General features: G+C 35.2%; 1 protein-coding gene across 1 annotated transcript; it reads right to left on the bottom strand.

The window, feature by feature from the left end:
* Window positions 1–3,057: 3,057 nt before the first annotated feature.
* On the bottom strand, window positions 3,058–3,900 carry LOC100732161 (small proline-rich protein 3). The gene has a single exon (XM_023561357.2). It carries the CDS (start codon window positions 3,898–3,900, stop codon window positions 3,058–3,060), a length of 843 nt encoding a protein of 280 aa, XP_023417125.1.
* Between the last annotated feature and the right edge of the window lie 17,456 nt (window positions 3,901–21,356).

The raw sequence follows: 21,356 nt of genomic DNA, 5'->3' as shown, positions 1-21,356 counted from the left end.
AAGATGTAGGCATAAAAATGATCAAATGCTCAAAAAAATCTTATTGTCTCCCTAGTGTAAAAGTAAATAATAAAAAGTGAAAGAGTAGTAAGATCCAAAATGTACAACAGATATTATAATAATTAAAGGGAAAGAAAGTACTCAAAAAGAAAGAACAACTAGCATTAGGTAAAAGAGAAGTGGAATAAAGGAAAAGATTATATGTGTGCAGATATACACATATAACTGTATGTATGTACATGCATGTGAGATAGATAACTATACTACTAACTCTCTGTTAGCTCATCAAAAAGAACAGTTAGTGTAATTCTTTTCTATAGAAAACTATAGATGTGTGGTTCCTACATCCCTATTACCTCCATGAAGTTTAGATGACAAAGAGATAGATTCAAATGTATGAGCCTCACAGATTTGAGAAAGGAAACCTGTTTCCAGTTGTGCCCCCCCCAACTTCTGAAAATATAAGAACTCCTTTCCAAGGGTATTGCAGGTGTATCTAAGAAAATAGGTGTCTTACAGTCATAAGTAACACTGCTTCCAATGTGTAAGGAGGAACATGAGGTTGAGAAAGGATCTATCCAGTTCAACCTACTTCCAATACAAGTATCATCTGGATGCAAAAAACCACAGTGCATACACTGTGCTCAAATCTACTGTTTCCTTCAGTGAGCCTATAAAGAAAAAAAAAAAAAAAACAGCTGGGACAGGGAGAGGACAACTTCGCATTTAACACTTAAATGTTAGAGTAATCTTACAAAATTGGATGGCTGAGTATTCTAAGGGAAAACCTGGAGTACCCTATAGTTCCTAAAAGAAGATCAGAAAATGGTATAGGGATGTATATGAAGAAGATACAACACAAAAACTATACGCTTCTTGGATATGGGATCTGTGTAGAGCCTCAGGGGATTTTTTTTTTTTGATGTGAAGAATACGTGCTTTTCCTGTAGCTCAGCAACATCTTCAAGATATTAGAAAAATAAATATAAAATAATACCATATACTACCTATGATTTTGGGAAACTTAGAAGAGTTAAAAAAGAGCACTATAAAAGACAGAAAAATCTACTGTATATATTTTGCTGAACTTTATATGAGGCCTTTTGTGTGTCTTCCATGAGCCCACATACATGTATATATTTTAACAAAGAGGCAGGACATTGTAAATGGAATTAGTACCACAGAATTGTACATTTCAAATGTTTAGAAAATAAATTTTGTTATCCATATTTTCTTTAGAAAAATATATTTTTAAAAAGTTAACCCCAAACAATAGAAGCAACAGAATTATAATATTTTATATTGATAATAGCTATGTGTCATCAGGCCTATGTCCCCACTCAAAATTGGCCTAGTTATTTGTGACTTGTGCTGGAGTCATTCTAGACTTTTCCACCATGGAACTCAGGAGTAATGTGGAGCCAGCTAAACTTGTATACATATAACATATGCAAGGGATGTCATTTTCTCCTGCCAGTTTGATAAAGACTCATCACCTTGTATTAACTCGTTGAATGATTTTTATCTTATAGTTTCCAAATATGTCTGAGGTCTTGCCAAACCTATCTGAAGTGGTTGAGCACCATGCAGGTTCTTACTTCCTCCCACAAATCTCTTATGTGTTATAGATCATTCAACCTGCTAGGAAATTGAGTTTGCCAGTTACAATTGAAGTCTCTTTGAAACTTTATATTGACTTTCCTGCTGCTGGAAATGTTCTGTTACATCTGTTGCGTATTAAAACCTCTCCACAGAGCCCCATAATCCTGTCTGGTCATGTATGAAATCAATATGACCAAGCTGTAGGAGAAAGTAAGGATAAAATTTTGGCAAACTGTACTCTGATATGACACAGAAACAGAATCTCTTGGTTATGTTAGTTAACATTTTGAGCATAATTTTGAAAACTGGAGTGGATATCTTGATGCCATTAAAGTCTTCTTTCAATTCTGTGATATTTTTTAGCATAATAACCTGCTTGCCTCAACTTTGTAACTAATTATTTTCCTCACCTGGATCAGGTACTTCTAACAACTGCTTAAAATTCACCTTACATGGAGTATTCTGGGGAAAGAGAGGGAAAAAGAGGGATTGGAGAGGGAAAGAGAGAGTGCAAAGGTTGTATATATTTTAAGTAATGTAATTCCAAGAGATGACTGCAAATTCTCAGGGAAGGGTGGGGAGCTCTGGAAATGCTGTTTCCCTTGTGCTGGTCCACTTGTAGGATTCCTTGCAAGTGTTGGAATCCCTGAAAATTGTGGTCTCCAAGCAAAAGATGGCATGTCCTGAGATGATGAAAGTGCATTGTATAGGTAACTAGGTGAGTGTGAAGAAATGTACAACGAATGTGTCTCCGTGACACTGTGTGAATCTGAATCAGGACTAATTCAAAGGAACATAAAGAAGAAAAGCACAATATAAAGTATGTGTGAATAATCCTTTCTTGAAAAGAAAAGAAGATTTATGAGGAGAGGACTAAAGATCAGAGGAAGGCTGGGGCAGGGTCCATGAAACTCTGGAGTGACTCAGTTTAGTGCAATAGGAAAACCATATTCTTACTAGCTGTGACACCCAATGTGACAAATTCTGTGTATCATCAAATAACTTCTAGTTACTATTCCAGAAATACTTTATGTATATGCACAGCCTCATACAAATATACCACAAGACTAAGTGAAGATATCAATACCAACTCTTCCCTGTGATGTATTCTGACTCACAATGAGAGAACAAGGAAAGGCAAAGATTCAACCAATGACAATGACCAGAGTGAAGGCAAAAGCAATTTAATGTGACAAAGCAGAAACACATTTCATCTAATCAAGAATCTCTTTTCAAATGAATTGTGAGAGATTGCAGATCAGCAAAGACGCTCTGCTTAAGCATAGATGGTTATGGGGGAAACATAAATTTAGAACACAAATGGAGCAGACTGGCTGAAGGTGAGAGCATATTGATTATAAGATCTATGAAAAATTAAGCAGACACAGAAACGAAGAGCAGGGGAACTCAGCAGCTGGTCATCATCTCCTGTGTTGTCAAGAGCATTATTTCTGCTTAGCAATCTTTTTTAGCGGAACCTGGAGTAACTTTTGAGGGGTTTGGCTCAGGAATCTCACATTGGCGTAGCTCTGGGGCCTTGGTGTATCCTGGCTCAGCAACTTTGCTGTAACTTGACACAGTGGTCTTGTCATATTCCGGCTGAGAGATAGTGGTATATTCTGGTGCAGGTACAATGGTGTATCCTGGTTGAGGGGCAGTGATACATCCTGACTCAGGGACCACAGTGTATCCCGGTGCAGAGACAGTGGTGCATCTTGGCTCAAGGACCACAGTATGTCCCACTTCAGGGACAGGATTGCATCCTGACTGAGGGACCACAGTGTAGCCTGGCGCAGAGACAGTGGTGCATCCTGGTTCAGGGACCACAGCATGTCCCACTGCAGGGACAGGATTGCATCCTGACTGAGGGACCACAGTGTGGCCTGGTGCAGAGACAGTGGTGCATCTTGGCTCAAGGACCACAGTATGTCCCACTTCAGGGACAGGATTGCATCCTGACTGAGGGACCACAGTGTAGCCTGGCGCAGAGACAGTGGTGCATCCTGGATCAGGGACCACAGCATGTCCCACTGCAGGGACAGGATTGCATCCTGGCTGAGGGATCACGGTGTGTCCTGATCCTGGTGCAGTGACTGTGGTACATCCTGGATCAAGAACTGTGATGAAGTAAGGCTCCGCAATCTTGGTGGTTCCAGGTTGTGGAACAGTTGGGTGACTTGCCTCCTTGGTGATGGGAACAAATGGTACTTCAGAGGGAGGCTGGTAGGGTTGTTTGGCCTGCTCCTGTTGAGGCTGAGGGGGAGGGGCAAATGGCTGCTTCTGCTGGTAGGAACTCATGCTACAAAGGATGTTGGGCCTGCAGACAGAAAAGCCTATTAGTTATTTGGAGGAACAAGGAGGGAACTCAATTTAATGACAAGAATCCCTCATTGTGTATCCTTTCAGAGGTAAAAGATTCTCTTTTCTTTCTTTCTGTGTTCTTACATTTGAGCTGATAGGATGTTTCAATGATCCCTGCAAGGTTTCAGGGCAAAAGGCAAAGTTGATTTGTTTAGATACATGTGAATGGAGCCCTTCTTTTTACTTTTTTCCTACCTGATGCATCTAAACACCTATGCACAACACAAACAGCTCAGTGTAACAGCAGGTCCCTGTGATTGAGGTGAGGGCTTAGGTTTTGAATATTTGGAAAAATAGGAGAACAAAATGTCTGTAGTTACTAACTCATGTCTATCTTATAGAGTGCCTTTGCTCTCACAGCAAAATTCCTGTACATCTGTCCCTGGGCTCATGTGATCTGCTTCCAAGTCCCTGTCAGTGTCCCTCTGGCAGGCTGAGCATAGACTCAACACCCATCCTCACAGGCTCATCTGTTATGACTTTCCTCCTTAACCCCTCTGCCAGATTCCAAGACACCTTCCTTACTATGCTTCAGGGTGTTTCCTCCCTCCCTTTTCCTATTTTCATACTCTGTACTGTAGGTTACCGAACTACTCCCATATTATTATATTCTTTGATGAACATAGATTCGTAGAGCAAAGTATTAAACTTTACATGTCAAAATTATATAGGGCAGTACCCTTGATATTAAGAGATTTCAGTAAAATTGGAAAGATAAGTCATCTCTAATAATGTCCTGAACATGATATCCAGTCCATGTTTTCCTCATAATGCCAATTTTTGAAGAAATCACTGCCCTTCTCTGATCTTCAGTCCCACAGCTATGAACTGATTAGAAAATAAATATCACTTACATTAACTCCCTTAAATATGAACTACCAGTGCATTTAAATATATCCTTAAAAAATACATCCTTACATGTCAAGAAGTTCTAATAAAATAAAATCACATGGATGAATACTAAGAAGTTCCAAATGAGGACTCTTACCTTGGATGAAGTCCTCTTACCTCGCAGGTCTGGTGTGGAGTCTCTGGGCAAGTGAACTTTTATACAGAAAATGAGCCCTGCCTTACGGAAGGAAATGGAATTTTGGAGAGCTACTCTGCCTTCATTCCAGCTTTTGTGAAGAAAAATCTGTGGCTTAACCTTTTTTCATGCTTGTTGTGTGACAAAAATGTCATTCATGTGTCCCCAGTGTGAACCTTTGTGGTGTGATTGCTAAGGGTAATAGGCCTCTGGAGGGACGATGGATTAAATTAGCAGTAGTGCTGAACTGCTCAGACGAGAAATATCAATGCTTCTTTGCCAAGACCATAATTTTTAGCTTAAATACATATCTTCAGCATTTTAGTATACAAAGCAGATGTAGAGATGATCAAGTGGCATTTCTGGTTCTTCTGGGAGGCCATACAGAAGGTGGCAATAAATAAATCAGTTGTCATGGCCCATCCTAGGGAGCGGAAATGAAAGACTAACATGTTTGCTTTGGAAATGAGCTGTCTTCACTTTGGATGAATCTATAAAGATGCCATGTTAACTTGGTTCTAATTAAAATTAAAAATTATTTGACACATACTTGTGCATGCTTTGAAGTACAATAGGATGCTTTTTATTCATGTGTATAATGGGTAAACAAATTAATGTACACATAACCTTAAACTGTTACCATTTCTTTGTAACAAACTCAAAATTCTCTCTTCTCATTATTTTTAAATATATGAGGCAATGTTAAATATATTGTTAACTATTTGTATCCTGCTGTGCTATATCAGAACTTATTCAGCTGATATTACAATAAAATTATCACTCTCCCCTAACCTACCCACTTTTCCCTACCTCTACTAATTTACTCTCAACTTTCATGAATTCAATTTTTTAGATTCTGCATATGAATGAGATTATGTGATATTGTGTTTATTTGGCTGACTTGTTTTACTTATAATAATTTTAGTTCCATCCATGTTGTCACAATTATAGCATTTCTTTCTTTTTTTTTTTTTGTCATCTAGTATCCCATTGTGTTTATGTAGCTCATTTTCTGTATTCATTCATCTGTTGATGGGTAATTAGATTGTTTTACACTGAAGCTATTTTAAATAGTACTGCAATAAACATTAGTGTATGGGTATTTCTTCAACATTTCATTTTGAGTATATGCACAATAGAGGGATTTCAGAATCGTAAGGTATTTCTATTTTTGGTTGCTTAAAAAACTTCCACATAGTTTTCCATAATGACTGTATTAATTTATAGTCCCAAAAAGCAATGTCTAAATGTCCCCCTTGTTCTGCACCCTTGCTGAAATTTGTCATTTGTCATTTTGGCCTTTTTGATAAAAATCATTTCTTCTTGGGAGAGGTAATAATCTATTACAGTTTTAGAATTTATCTGATGGTTGGTAATCTTGGGATTTTTTTTTCATGTCTCTGTTGGGATCTTCATTTGAGAAATGTCTACTCAGGGTTTTAGCCCATTATTTTAATTGGATTTTTCTTTTGTAATTGAGGCATTTTATATTATTATAAATTCTTAATATTAATTCCTTGTTAGATATATGCTTTAAAATAATTTTGTATCATCTGGAGTTGGTTTTTTTTTGCCAATACTGTTTGTTTCTTTTGCTATGCTTTTAGTTTGATACAATCCCATGAGTCTATTTTTTGCTTTTTTCCCCCTATTTTTCATGTCATATCAAAAAAATAATTGCCTGTACCAATGTCATGAAGTATTTCCTCTGGTTTTTTTTAGTAGTTTCACAGTTTGGGATCCTGTATTTAAGTAATGAGTCCACTAACTTGATATTTGTAACTGGTTAGAGACTAGAGTCTAGTTTCATTCTTCTGCATACACACACACACACACAAGTTTCCAAACATCATTTGTTGAAAAGATAATGTCTTCCTTGTTATGTATCTTTTTATTTCCTTTGCTAAAAGTCAACTGATGGTAAATACATGGGATTATTCGTGGGATCTCTCTCCTTTTGTATTGGTCTACATGTCTTTGTATATCAATATTATTTATTATAGATTTGTAGTATAAGAAAAGTGGGATTTACAGCCTGATAAATAGAGTAAGGAATCAGTAAGATTTCTGGTAAATCCTGACTAGAAAGTGTTAAACTTCTGCTGGAATGAACAATTAGGAGAAGCACAAGAACTGCTAAGCTGCTAGGCTCTGGAAAGCACCAAGATTCCAGTTAAAGTTAGTAGCCCTTCCCTACCTCTAGTTACAAAAAAGACAAAATAGAGAGGAGGCTGCAAAATAGCAAATATACTTGGTATGCAAAATATATGTACTATATTTAACACACACACACGCACACATGTACACATGCACGAATGTATTCCTGGTAACTTCATTAATGAATGTATTCTTTTTTCAAGTCCTTTTTGCAAACAGAAGTGTTGGCCAATTTTTTTTTCTGTTTGGAAACCCTACATCGGATGACAAACACAACCACAGACATCTTTCCTGCACATACACAAATGATTCTTTTCTAGAATCATGGAATGAATTAAGTTTGTGAATCAAATACATATATTCTCTCACTGTGTTTCTGTACTAAATGTACACATTTCCCTTTACTTAATTGCTAACTGGCTTTGTATGTAAGGTCCACTATCATAAATTTCAGAGCTAATGGAGAATATCAATGACCACATTATGAGTCTTAGGCCCTGAAGGAGCCAATCAACTTGCAGCAAATTTTGGAGAGAACAATCCTTTTCACTACACACACACACACACACACACACACACACACACACACACAAAGGAGCTAAGAACAAGGATCCTTGACTACCTGCTCTAGGATCCCTACCTTTCCTCCAACAGTGTAGCTGTCTCTCTCTCTTTTCTTTCCTCTTTCACATGAAGTGATTTTGTGTTTTCTTCTAAACTTGTATTTCTAATTTTCTGTTAGGTAAGTTTATGATTCCTGGTTGGCTTCAGTATAACTGTGCTGTACGCACTCCTGGATGTGACAATGGTGTATTTTGAACTCAGGTGTAAAGTGATGTCTTCACCTTAGTTCTCTTTGCTCAGGATTCCTTGGTTTGGTGATGTTGGTGTTTTCATACAAATTTTAGAATTTTTTTTGTTTCTGTAAAGAATGTCATTGATGTTTTCATAGATAATTATTGGCTTGTTAGATCACTTTGGGTAATATAGATATTTGACATTATTAATTCTATTTGATGAGCATGAAATACTTTCTATTTATTTGTATCTTTTCCAATTTCTTTCAAGTTTGGCTTGTTTTTCAAGACAAAATTTCAGAATGACATAGAACTCACTATATAGCCCAGACTAGCCTAGAACTCAGACTTGTGGCAATCTTTCTACTTCAGCCTCCCAAGTCTTGGGTTTACAGGTGTGCACAATCACACTCAACTCATCAAGGTCTTGTAGTTTTCATTGTAGAGGTCTTTGACTTCTTTGGTTAAATTTATTCCCATGTAATATATTTTATTTTATTTTTGTTCATACTGTTATGCTTGCCTTTTATTTTTTTTCAGACAGGTATCATTATGTTTCTAGGATAACCTATTTCTATTTTTAATCAGACTTTTTATTTTGTTCATGTATTTTCTCAAATTTTATTCAATTTTTAGTTATATATTCTTGAAATTCACTGAAGTTTTAAAAGGAAGGACATTATCCTGATTTATTTTTCTAATCATTCATAAATCTCTCTTTGAGTTCCATTTTTGAAGCTTTGTTAGATTGTTTTGGAGGTGCTATAATTTCACACCTGTTTAATCCTTTATTCTCTGTATTGATTACTCATTTGTAGAAACGATCACCTTTTCCAGCTTTTTTGAGTGTTTTTAGAAGAAATAAAACATCATTGTTGATACTAGCCAATGATTTTGGCAGGACTGGCAGTTAAAGCCCCTGTTTAGGCAAGGATTGCTTTCTAGTTTTGTTAATAACTGTGCTTTTGCTTTGCTCTGAAATTAGGTGTGTCAGCTAGTTTTCCCTCTGATGTTTTGTAATTCTACTACTTAAAACTTTCCATTTGCGCTGGATAGATCATGCAATTGTCTTTTATCTGAAGTGTCACAGATTGTATTTCTTAGCCAGAATTTAACAATATTTGACCTCATCAGTTCAAGTGAACTGTAGAATGGTCAATCTTAGTTACTTTTCTCATGGCTGTGCAAAAATATCTGAAACTCAAAGTTAAAGTATAAAAGGTTTACTGTAGCTCAAAGTTTGTAAAAGACTCCATTTATTGATGGTTGGCTCCAAGTCAGGGTGGCAGTGGGGCAGCACAGGAGAAACAGTTTATGGCAGGCAGAAGGCAACAAAGCCATGAACTAGTAAGCAAAAAGCAGTGTCAACAGTAGCCCTCTCTGTCCCTTATATTCTATGCAGGATGGGACACCCTTAATCATGGAAGCATACCATGCATCAATCCAAGCATCACATGCTCTAGACCCAGCCACCTTCTAAAGTCTCCATTTGTGACTGCATGAGAAGTTTTGGAGGGACATCCAGACACAAGCCATAACAGTCTCTGTGCTTACATGGATCAGGATAGAATAGTAAATTGTCATGCTCAGTAAAAGTACTAAGCTGTAATGTCCCCTGTTTTGAGGAAGAATCTGAAAGTGAACATTGAGGTTGAGCCAAACATTGCTTAAACTCCTAGATGTGGTAGAAGTAATCACTTCTTTTTGTTTTAATTTGTAATTTTGATAGTGCCTGACCCAGATGGGGCCTAGAAAGGGTCTTTTGATTCTGCAGGAAGTTCTGTTTGAATCATTATCTGTGGCCTGCTAGTTGGTAAAATTGACTATGAGCATAGTCTGTCTCTCCTAGGCTGGGTCTAGAGATCCAGCATCTAAAGGATACAAGACACATAACACTTTGTATATCTTCTAGGAGTGAACAGTTTGGATTTGTAGGAAACTCTGCTATTCGTATCTCTAACCAAGAGCCACCACTGACAACAATCCTCTATCTTCACTACAATCTGCTTGCTAGTATACGTGAACTCTGTTTCCTTGTTTTGTTTGTATCTAGCCCTATGTGGTCCAGTGATTCAGTTTCCTATGTTCTGTTTTCTGGAAAGCATCTCAGAACACCGAGGAAGCTGAGAGATCTGCCTGTTCCCCATGTCCCTGGTGGGATATGTAAGCTTTAAAAGTTCCTCTTTGTGTGATAGTATGCTGACTTGGTATAGGAGAGGGAAGATGTTTTTCAAGGTAAAACTTTCTCTTAAAGCAGATTTTAATTCAGTTCTACGGAATATTGTAGATGGCTCAGTGTTATTCCTTGATCTGGGGGATTTGACCGAGGTATTATTGTCTGTAGACAGTTGCTAGCTGCTCTTTCTGTAGAGAAAGTAAAGATTGGGCTTTCTTCTTTAGCCATATTGGTGACACCATTCTTATGATGCTATGCTGACCAGGGATAGTAGATGTCATACAGGATGGACAGTCAGGATTGACAGAATCTGACCAACATAGCAGCATATTGCTACTTAAATATCCTGCCTTTTGTGACATCTATTTTCTCTGAGGCAACTTGCAAAGAAGAGAGTTCTTACATTCTGATTTCACATACTAGTAATTTCCTCTATTCAAAAAAAAAAGAATAAAGGGCCCAAAGTCACAAAACAAGAATTATTTGAATGTATATTGTGTGCATGGCCCTTAGGAAATCCAAATATCCTCAAGAATCAGGTATGTGGTTAGTTTCACTGTTCCTTTGATTTTACTGTGTAATCTCTTTTCTACCTGATACTCCAGGCTTAGCCATCACCTTCAGTTTCTGTCATTTGCTTTCCAAAAACCAATAATCTTGCTTTATCTCCATGTACTACTTAGTTACAGCAAATGTTCAGTACATGAAGTCAATGGACAATTATTATTTATATTAGTATGTCTCTACATTTATGAGAAAGAGACAGAAAGGGGATACTAAATAAAGAAGAAAAGATGGAACTATATGGCACCTTCTAGAGAGTGATTCATTGTCTTATGACAGGTTTATGGTATGTGATGCAAGGGAGCAATGCTTCTTCTGCCTTCCCCACCCATCTACTTCCTTCTCCACCAGTATCTGATCAGCCACCTCCCTCAGGGATGAATCAAAGCTGTAGTCACTAGTGTGACAGTGGCTTTCTTTAGGAATTTCATGAAGGTTATTCTCACCAAAACTATCTCTCAAAAGTTTCATGGACCAGGAACTTGGCCAAATCTTGGTCCCATATTTGGGTACGTATCTCCTAAGGAACCCTCCTGGTTCCTGAGCCTATGTCCTCAATGAGATTTTGACTTTGACTTGGGAACTTCTTGTATCTGTTTATGAGTGTTGCGAGGTACATTTCTAAGGCCCTGGCAGATCTCTTAACTCAACTTGGAACTTGGGTCTCTCTCATGTTCATCCTTAAACAGAGTTACAATTAAAACACTACATTCTCTTAATTCTCATTTAAAATAATACTGAAAGCAGTACAGTACTTATGCCAAGCATGTTTCTGAGAGTTACAAGCTCTGTACTATTAAGATATCAATAAGAAGATGTGGTTATATAAGAAATGCCTTTTACATTTTCTATCTCTTCCTAAGTGAACTCTCTGCTACCCTTATAGAAGTGGTGCCTCATTAATTCCAACAAAAGCTTTCCTGGCATCAGCTACTGAACTTTTAGCTTTATTCCAACCCTGATATTCCTGTTTGTTTGGTAGGGTGCACTCAGTGCCTGAATGTTAAGTTTCTTTCCACCCTTTCAAGAAATTCTATTTCTTCATTGATAGTGTTGGGTGTGCCTAAGAATTTGGCTGTAGTATCAGAGAGGATAAGTTCAATGACTTTTGATGGCAAGTCTTACCTCTCCAGGAACTTCAGTTTTCCCACCGGTTCCCTCTTCTGGTGGCGGGAGACTGCTACTCTTCTACCACCATTTGTCTGGGAATTTTCTTGGAATCTCTTTGTGAACAGTTCTATATACTTAATCGGGAGTGTGAGCAAATCTTTTTTGTTGCTTAAGGAGCATGGACACATTACCTAGGAGTCTATCCATCTTTTCCTGACTCTGAAGTTCTTTAAAAATACAGTTTGCACTGTATGTAGGACTGAACTTTTTAATGCTCATATGGAAGTTTAAGGCGCAGGATAGTTAATTTTCTGGTGTCATCATTTTGCCAGTGGAAGCCTGGTTCTGATAGAAAATATTTTTTATTTTATACTTAAGGAAAACCCTTCTAAGATGTATCTGTTGTGTGCTCTCAGAGGGTCCTATAAGATCAAGCTTTAGATACTCTTAGTAGTTAATGTATCTATATCATCTTCATGTTTTGCTTTCATCTTGACCATTTCCACTCCTAGGATTATGTTTGCAAAAATTATACCTACATATGAGATTTGTTTTTTTTGTACCAGGGATCAAACTCACAACCTTATCCTTGCCAGGCAGGCACCTATGCCATTGAGCTAAATTCCCAGCCACATGAGATTTTGCTTCAAAATTTGTGGCAGAGGAATATTGGGCTAAGATCATATTTTTTGTAAGTTATTGAAGTAAAACTAATATAAATTTAAATTAAATTTTATAGCCTAAGGATATTAAACATAGACTCCCATGGTAACCAAAAAGAAAGTCTGTTGCTACAGAATACAAACAAAAGAGAATGAGAAAAATTTAAATATTTTGCTACAAAAAAATCAAGCATAAAAGAAGACAAGAATGCAAGAAAAATAAAGTATGACACATAGTAAAATATAGCATGATGAAAAATAAACACCTTTTTGTCAAAAATTCTTTAAAATGCAAGTTGATTAAATTCTCTAGTCAAAAACCAGAGATCAGGAGTAAAGGCTCTCTCCTAAGTCTCCATATCTGGAAAATGGTTTTAGATTGTAACCATATGTGTGACTATAATCTATATGTGCATTTTTTTGTCTTTTTAATTTTTATCGGTACCAGGGATGGAACTTACTTGCAAGGCAGGTACTTATGTCACTGAGCTAAATCCCCAGACCCTATTTATGCATTTTTGGTGAAGTACTTAGGATTACTGTGTACACAGTTCATGCTCTGTTGAATGACATCCAAGCTTTATATATGCCCTGTAGTGACAACATGTGGCAAATAGTAGTCAGTTAGCTGACTTGTAAATACCTTTTGATTATAACTGATAGGAAAGATGGATTCTGGATTGGGAATTATACACCGTCTCTTCGCAATATGTATAAGAACTTTTCATTAGATTGGCAACAGAAGGGCAGAAGGAAGAATAAAATGTGTACGCTATAATTTCAGGTTTATTTTGGTGACAGTCACTAATATTTATGCATTTTCAGGTTGTATATAGAGGTACATCAATTTTTTATTGGGAACATACTTTTTGTCACTATCTTAATAGTAGAGATCTGACAGCTCTTGGGAACATGCCTTATTTAAGTAGTCTGTTGCTTTATGTTTCATTTTAAATTGAGCATTAGGCAAGACAGTATTTTAATTGCAACTGCCAATATAGTACATTTATCTAGAGACCTATTGTCACTTTTGTCTTCAATGAAATTTTGCACCTCTGAAAAAGGCTGGATTTCTCCAACGATTGAAGTGGTATAGTGTATTCTTGTTTATCAAAAAATAGTCTTGTAACTTTGAGATTTTGAATTAGTGCATATTCATCAGACATGAAAAAACAATCAAGAACACATTAGTACATACAAGATAGTTAACTATACTACTAATCTCTGTTAGTTTATGAAAAAGAATAGTTTGTGCTTTCATTGTTTGATCACTTTTTCATGCTTAAGTTTTGTAATCTGAACAATGACTTTCAATAACAATCTGTAATATATTAACTAGTGTTAATTTTCTATTATTTTGTTTTGAAATTCTTTATCACTTTTTCATTGTTGTTTTGTTTTTAAAATTTAAAAATTGGCAAAAAATCTGTCACCCAAAATGGCAAGTTTTATATATACACAAAAGATCTAGAAGGATTCATCCAACTGAACTGCTTAAGACTGTGGATGACTTTGTTCTTTGCTTCTTGTGATTTTTTTTTTCCGGTTTTAAAACATAATGATTATTTCAAAACTTGAAAAAATAGAGATTTGTACAATGGATAAAAGTAAGACAAAATATGGTATATCCATTGTGGAAAACAAGATGATAGTTTATTTAAAAACTAAAAATAGAGTTATTATATTGTCCATTAATTACATATCCAGGTATATATACCATACAATGCAATTCAACCCAATTAAATCTGTTTTCACTTCTTAGATTGGAACTTTTCCATCAGAAAATTGTAGAGTGAATAGCTTTCAAATAGAGCACTGTCTACATCAGAACTGCCATCTGTAAAATGCGTCAATTTTTTCTGATCATTAGAGAGCTGTTCACAGGTTACTGTCCATTTGGCAGATCCTTAGTTGGTTCTGCAGTTAGCTCTAAATGAATATAGCAAACACCTCCTTCCTTCTCCATGTGGCATGTTTATATATAATAAACTTTTTCAATTTTCATTTCAGTTTTTATTATGCAACTCATCCAGGCACTATCCTTCTTACTAGAGTATTTCTTCATAAGGCAATTGAATCATGGGCCACATAAAGCTTTTGTATAGCCTGTTTATATATACGAGCACTTCCATTTCTGACATGCCATCAATTAAAGAGGTAATCTCTTTTGCCTATTCATTATTCTATACTCTTTAAAATTAAAAACTTATGTGTGCTTAGGAAATTCACCTACTGACTTATATATCTTCCATTTTGTGATATAAATAGTTCATATTCTCCAGATAGAATATCTCTGTAATAATTAAAGTAAAGGATATGCAGCCACTTCTTGAAAAGTTGGCTCAAATATTTCTATTTTTATCCAGATGTATCCTTTAATCTCATAAACAATACAAACCAATATTTTATCCTGTATATCTTTAGCTGTAATTAGAAATTTGCCAGCACACTTCAGAAGCACAGTGACTTGGATGTATGTACTTAAAATTGCAGAAAAATTTACTTTCTACTCTGAAAATTTTATCCAAGTATATACATATGGAACTAAGTACTGACACAGACTGCCTCTGTTTTGGCTTGAATATGGTATGAATGTGCCACCTGAGGTTCATATTTAGAAATTTATTCTCCACTGTAAAGTACTGAGGGAGGAAACTAAATTTGACTACGGTGTTAAGAGCACCGTAGGGCCTTTGGAGAAGTGATTAAGGTTAGATTGGGTCCAGAGGGTGAAGCCACCATGAATGAATCCTGATGGCTTTGAAAGAAGAGGGCTAGAGGCTATAAGATACACGTATACGTGCATGATCCTTGTCTTCTGCAATGTATTACTGTGCACCACTCTGGGGCTCTGCCACCATATAGATCATCACCAGATGTAACTCTTCAATTTTTACTTCCAGAGTTAGACCTAACATAAAGTTCCTTTCTTTATAAATCATCCTGTCTCTGGGGATTTTATAATTAGTAATAGAAAACATACTACTAACTCTCTTTGACCAAACATTATTCAAATTTGTCTTTTTTACTAGAACTCAACCTCAGACCTCATCTTCACTGGAAATGCTGGGTTTAGGAAGCCAATTTATAGAGCATTCAACACTCTTGAGATCTGATCACTCTTCACATCTACTCAAAGTCCTTATGTCTCACCCTTGATATCTCATCACTCTGGCTGGCTCTCAGCAAAAAATATCCTTTTTAAAAAAATCTATTCTTACCTTGGTGTTACTTCTTCCATCTACAAACACCACTCACAATTATACTTCTTGAGCACAAATCTCCAGATGTTTTTAGTTTATTTTGTATTGAGCCTAGTTGTACTATAAGGTTTTTTCTTCCTGTTTCAATAGTTTCTACATAAAACCTGCTTTTTTCCATTTTAAACTAGCTGAAGTACACCTTAGAATATGTGATACCATGACATGAATAGGATTAGATTCATCACTGAAGCTGGAAACTTCAATCTAGGACCCCATGAATACATCTTTGAGGACCTTTTCCACACTTCTAAGTGACTCTGAACCAGCATCCTAGATGGAACTCCATGGAAGCACAGATGACAGACCTAGAAACTTCAGCCATGAGTGTACTTCTAAGACACCTTTTTTTATTTTAAAGAGAATAAAACGAAGACAGAACAAAGCAAATCTGAACAGAACAATGTAAGCAACACAATACTTCACAAGACAACTGGATATTAACAATAGCTATCATAATGTCTATTTTCTTTGAAACAGTTGAGCATACCTTCCTACACACTAATATCAAACATAGCAAAATAGTAAAAAACCATTTAAGAGAGTGAAAATATTACAGGGTACTCAAAATCAAATAACAGAAAATGAAAAATGGCTACTATAATATCTCATTTTCCATAAAAAATGTTTATACTATCACACATATTAAAATTCAATAAGACACAACATGATAGAACCAATGGAAATAGACAAACAAAAGCATGGTAGGATGTCAAAGTAAGATGATATTGAATCAACAAGGCTGCCATAATATCTTGTCATGGTAGGATGTCAAAGTAAGATGATATTGAATCAACAAGGCTGCCATAATATCTTGTCTTCTTCAAAGAAGATGCTCATACCATCACATATAATAATATTAAACAAAACAGAACAAAACCGTTCTAACTAATGAATGAAAACATTATAAGGCTTCAAAGCAATGTAATGGGAAACCATGATTACCATAAGATCTTATGTACTCTTAACATTTTTTACACTAGGAAGGCTACACAGTTATTTATACTTGTGAGTTTGATTTATTTCATATGAGTATGGTCTCAAGTTGTGTCCATTTATTTATAAATATCTCAATGTGATAATTCTTTTTTTAAAATTTATTTTATATAAAGAGAAAAAAACAAAACAGTAAAAGGGTACAAGTAATACAGAATTTCAAAAAAATAAGCAGTAAGAAATTACTAGTTAATAGATTACATATTGTCATCTTAGAAATAGTTGTTCAAATTACAAAATTAAAGCACACAAAGTGGACAAACAGTGAGATTGCAAACAGTTCTGTTCAATGATCTAATAAAAACTTAGTAATATGGTTATCTATCTTACACACTTAAATATACATGCAGTTATATCCTTTAGAGCACTTTCTTTTCCTCTTTTTTTTTTTTTTTACAATAACGATTACACATTTTGGGTTTTATTACTCCCACAATTCTTATTACTTTTTTTGAAGAAAATAAAACCAAATGTGACAAAACAAAACAGAGTCAGTTAAAACAAAAGGATGTACATAATACATGATGTAAAAACAGAATACGACGTGATCAACAATGATTACCATAATGCCTCTTGCTATCTAAAAAGAGTTGCCTATATCATCAGCTTTAATAAAATTGAACAAAACAGTACAGAACAAAACCAATAAAACCTAAACATTGGAGACCTTACAGGACTTCAAAAGAAGATAAGAGTCAAACCAGAATGGGCATCATAGTGAATCTTATTGCCTTCAAAGTAGTTGCCTATATTCTCAAACTTGATACTATCAAACAAAACAGAATAGAGTAAAATCAGTAAAAAAAAGATTATCAGAGCAATACAGGGTTTCAAATCAAGTTAATAGGAAAACAAAAAAGTTACTATAATGTATCTGCTATTTTAAAATTTATTTTTCCCTTAATTAAAAATAATAAAAAATTAATTTTTAAATAAAGAAAAAAAGAGGAGATTGAGATAAAAGAGGATATAACAACATAACAATGCAGGTCAGAGCAGAACAATTACACAACATAGTGTTTGACAACAGATAACCTGACATAATAGTAGTTACCATAGTGTCTCTTTCCTTGAAATAAATTTGAGTATAACTTCATATAGTATAGCATCAAACATACCAAGACAGTGTGAGACCATTCAAGAGAATGAAAATATCACAGAGTAATTAGAACCAGCTAACAGAAAACAAATAATAGTTTCTATATTATCTCTTTGCCTATAAAAATTTTTGTTTATACTATCACATGTAACAAAATCCAATAAGATACATAATAAACCCAATGGAGACAGAAGAACAACAGCTTGATGGCACTTCAAAAGGAGATGATATTAAATCAGACTAGCTATTATGATGTCTTGTTTTCTTCAAAATAGCTGTTAATACTATCACAGACAATAAAATCAAACAACCCAGAATAAAACCATTCCAGTTAATGATTGAAAACATTATAAGGCTTCAAACCAATATAATGGGGTATCATGATTACCACATATTTTATGTATTATTATCATTTCTTATGCTAGGGAAACTATTCAGTATTCATACATATGAGTTTGATTTATTTCACTTATGAGTATGGTGTCAAGCTGCACCCATTTATTTTTAAATATCCCAATGTGATCCTTCTTTATAGCTGAGTAGTACTCCATTGTATAAAAATACCATTACTTTTTTATCCATTCCTCTGTTGATGGACACTTAGGTTGTTTCCAAGATCTGGCTATTACAAATTGTGCTGCTATAAACATGGGACTGTGATAAACATGATAAACATATCACTGTGGTATGATGCTTTCTGAGGATATTCCTAGAAATGGAATAGCTGGAACAAATGGAACTTTCAATACCAGCTTTTTGAGAAATCCCCAGACTGACATCCACAATGGATGCACCAGCCTACACCTGCACCAACAGTGCAGGAGAGTTCCTTTTTCCCCACAGCCTTTCCAGCATTTGTTGTTGGTAGTTTTCTTGATGCTGGCCATTCTTTCAGGAGTGAGATGAAATCTCAGTGTGGTTTTAATGTGCATTTCTCTAATGACTAATGATGATTAAAATGTTTTCATGTATTTATTTGCCATTTGTATTTCTTAATCTGATAATTGTGTATTCATTTTGGATGCCCATTTTTGGACTGGATCTTTGAATTTTGGGGGTTTGATTTTTTAAAATTCTTTAAATGTTTTAGACAGAAGTCTTTTGTCTGAGGCACATCTCACTAAGATTTTTTCCCAGTTTGTGGCTTTTCTTTTCACTATGCTGGAGATTTCTTTTGACCTTTAGAAACTTTTTAGTAAGACGTGATCCCAGTAATTGATTCTGGGAAGTATTTCCCATGTGGTTTGATTCCTGTTCAGGAATTCTCTAGTCTTATGTCTTCAAAGTTTTACCCAATTTGTCTTCCAATAGATATAGTGTTTCTGCTTTAATATTCAGACCTTTGATTTTATTTTAGTACATGGTGATAAGCATGGGTCTGGTTTTAGTTTTTGGCATATGGAGAGCCAGTTTTTCCAGCACCATTTATTAAAGAGACTGTCATTCTTCCAGTGAACTATTTGGCCCCTTTATCAAAGATAAGGTGGTTGAGTGTTTGTAGTTGTGGTAGTATCTCTAATCTATTCCATTGATCTTTGGCTCTGTTTTGGTTCTGGTACCATGTTGATTGTACTAAAGTTGCTTTGTAGTATAACTTCAAGTCAGGGATTGTGATGCCTCCTGCTTGCCTTTGCTGCTTAGAACTGTCTTTGCTGTTCTAGGTCTCTTCTCACTCCAGATGAAGTTTAGGAGTGATTTCTTGAGATCTATGAGGTATGTTGATGGTATTTTTATTGGGATTGCACTGAATCTGTATAACAGTTAGGGGAGAATGGCCATTTTCACAATATTTATTCTTCGTATCCATGAGCAAAGGATGTCTTCCCATTTTCTGAGATCATCTTCAATTTTGTTTTTCAGTGTATTATAATTTTCCCTATATAGGTCTTTCACTTCTTTCGTGAGAGTAATTCCTAAATATTTTTGGTTGCTAGTGTGAAGGGCGTGGCTTCTCTTATTTCTCTCTCTGTAATTTTCTTGTTAGTGTGTAGGAATGCTATTGATTTTTGAGTATTGATTTTGTGTTCAGCCACATTGCTGAATTTATTTATTATATCTAAAAGTCTTTCAATGGAGTTTTGGGGGTCTTCTATGTAGAGTATCATGTCATCTGCAAATAATGATAATTTAACTTCTTCTTTTCCTATCTTTACCCCTTTTATTTCTCTCTCTTGTCTAATTGCTCTGGCTATTTCCAGTAGTACATTAAATAGGAACAGTGATAAGGGACATCCTTGTCTTGTGCCTGATTTTAAAATAAAGGCCTTCAATTTTTGGCCATTTAGTATGATACTGGCTGTTGGTTTGTCATAGATGGCCTTTATTATAATGAGGTAAAGACCATCTATTCCATTTTTCTGTAAGGTTCTTATCATGAATGATGGTCCTTATTAAAAGCTTTTTCTGCATCTATAGAAACAATCATATGATTCTTACTTTTGGCTTTACTGATGTGGTGGATTCCATTTATTGATTTACCTATGTTGAACCATCCCTGCATTCCTGGGATGAGTCCCACTTGGTCATGGTGTATAATCTTCTTGATGATTTGCTGCATCCTATTCACCAATATTTTATTGAGGATTTTTGCATCTTTGTACATTAGAGAGATTGGTCTGCAGTTCTCTTTTTTAGTTGGGTCTTTCTCAGGTTTTGGTACTAGAGTAATATTTGCTTCAATGAATGACTTAGGAAGGATTGCTTCTCTTTCAATTTCACTGAAGAGTTTGAGGAGTGTCAACATTAGATCTTCTTTGTATTTCTTGTAGAATTTTGCAGTGAATCCCATCTGAGCCTGAGCTCTTCTTTGTAGGTAAGGACATCTTTACCTAGCTTTGGTACTTTTTATGCTTCTAGCAATGTGTCTATTTCTTCTGTGTTATCAAAGCTTTGAGAGTAGAGGTTTTTGAAATAGGTGTTGATGATCTTGTGTAGTTCTATAGAGTCTGTAGTGATTTTACCTTTTTCATTCCTTATTGCATGAATTTGAGCTTTTTCTTCACATTTTAAAATAAGATTGGCTAGGGGCTTATTGATTTTATTTATTCTTTCAAAGAACCAACTCCTTGATTCATTGATTCTTTGGATTGTTTTCTTAGTCTCTATTGAAGTGATTTCTGCTCTGATTTTTATAATTTCATCTCTTCTTTTGTCTTTGAGCTTTATTTGCTCTTCTTTTTCTAGATATTTGAGGTGTAACATCATGTTATTTATTTGTATTCATTCTGTTTTCCTGATGTGGGAACTCAGGGCAATAAATTTTCCTCTGAGGACAGATTTCCTTGCATCCCACAGATTCTGTTAAGTTGTATTTGTGTTTTCATTTGTTTGTAGGTATTGTTTAATTTCTTCTGTAATTTTCTATGTGACCCACTGATTATTCAAAAGTGTGTTATTCAGTTTCCATGTGTTTGTGGGATTTTTGCAGTATCTTTTATCATTAATTTCTAATTTCATAGTGCTATGATCCGATAACATCTAAGGGATAATTTCAATTCTTTTACATTAATTTAAATATGTTCTGTAAGTTAATATATGGTCTATTT

The sequence above is a fragment of the Cavia porcellus genome, unplaced genomic scaffold, assembly GCF_034190915.1.
Source record: "Cavia porcellus strain 051 isolate PalLab524CR breed Dunkin Hartley unplaced genomic scaffold, mCavPor4.1 scaffold_1, whole genome shotgun sequence".
Classification (NCBI taxonomy): Eukaryota; Metazoa; Chordata; class Mammalia; order Rodentia; family Caviidae; genus Cavia; species Cavia porcellus.
Note: the sequence above shows the minus strand (reverse complement) of the source record. Positions and strands in the feature narration are given on the sequence as shown.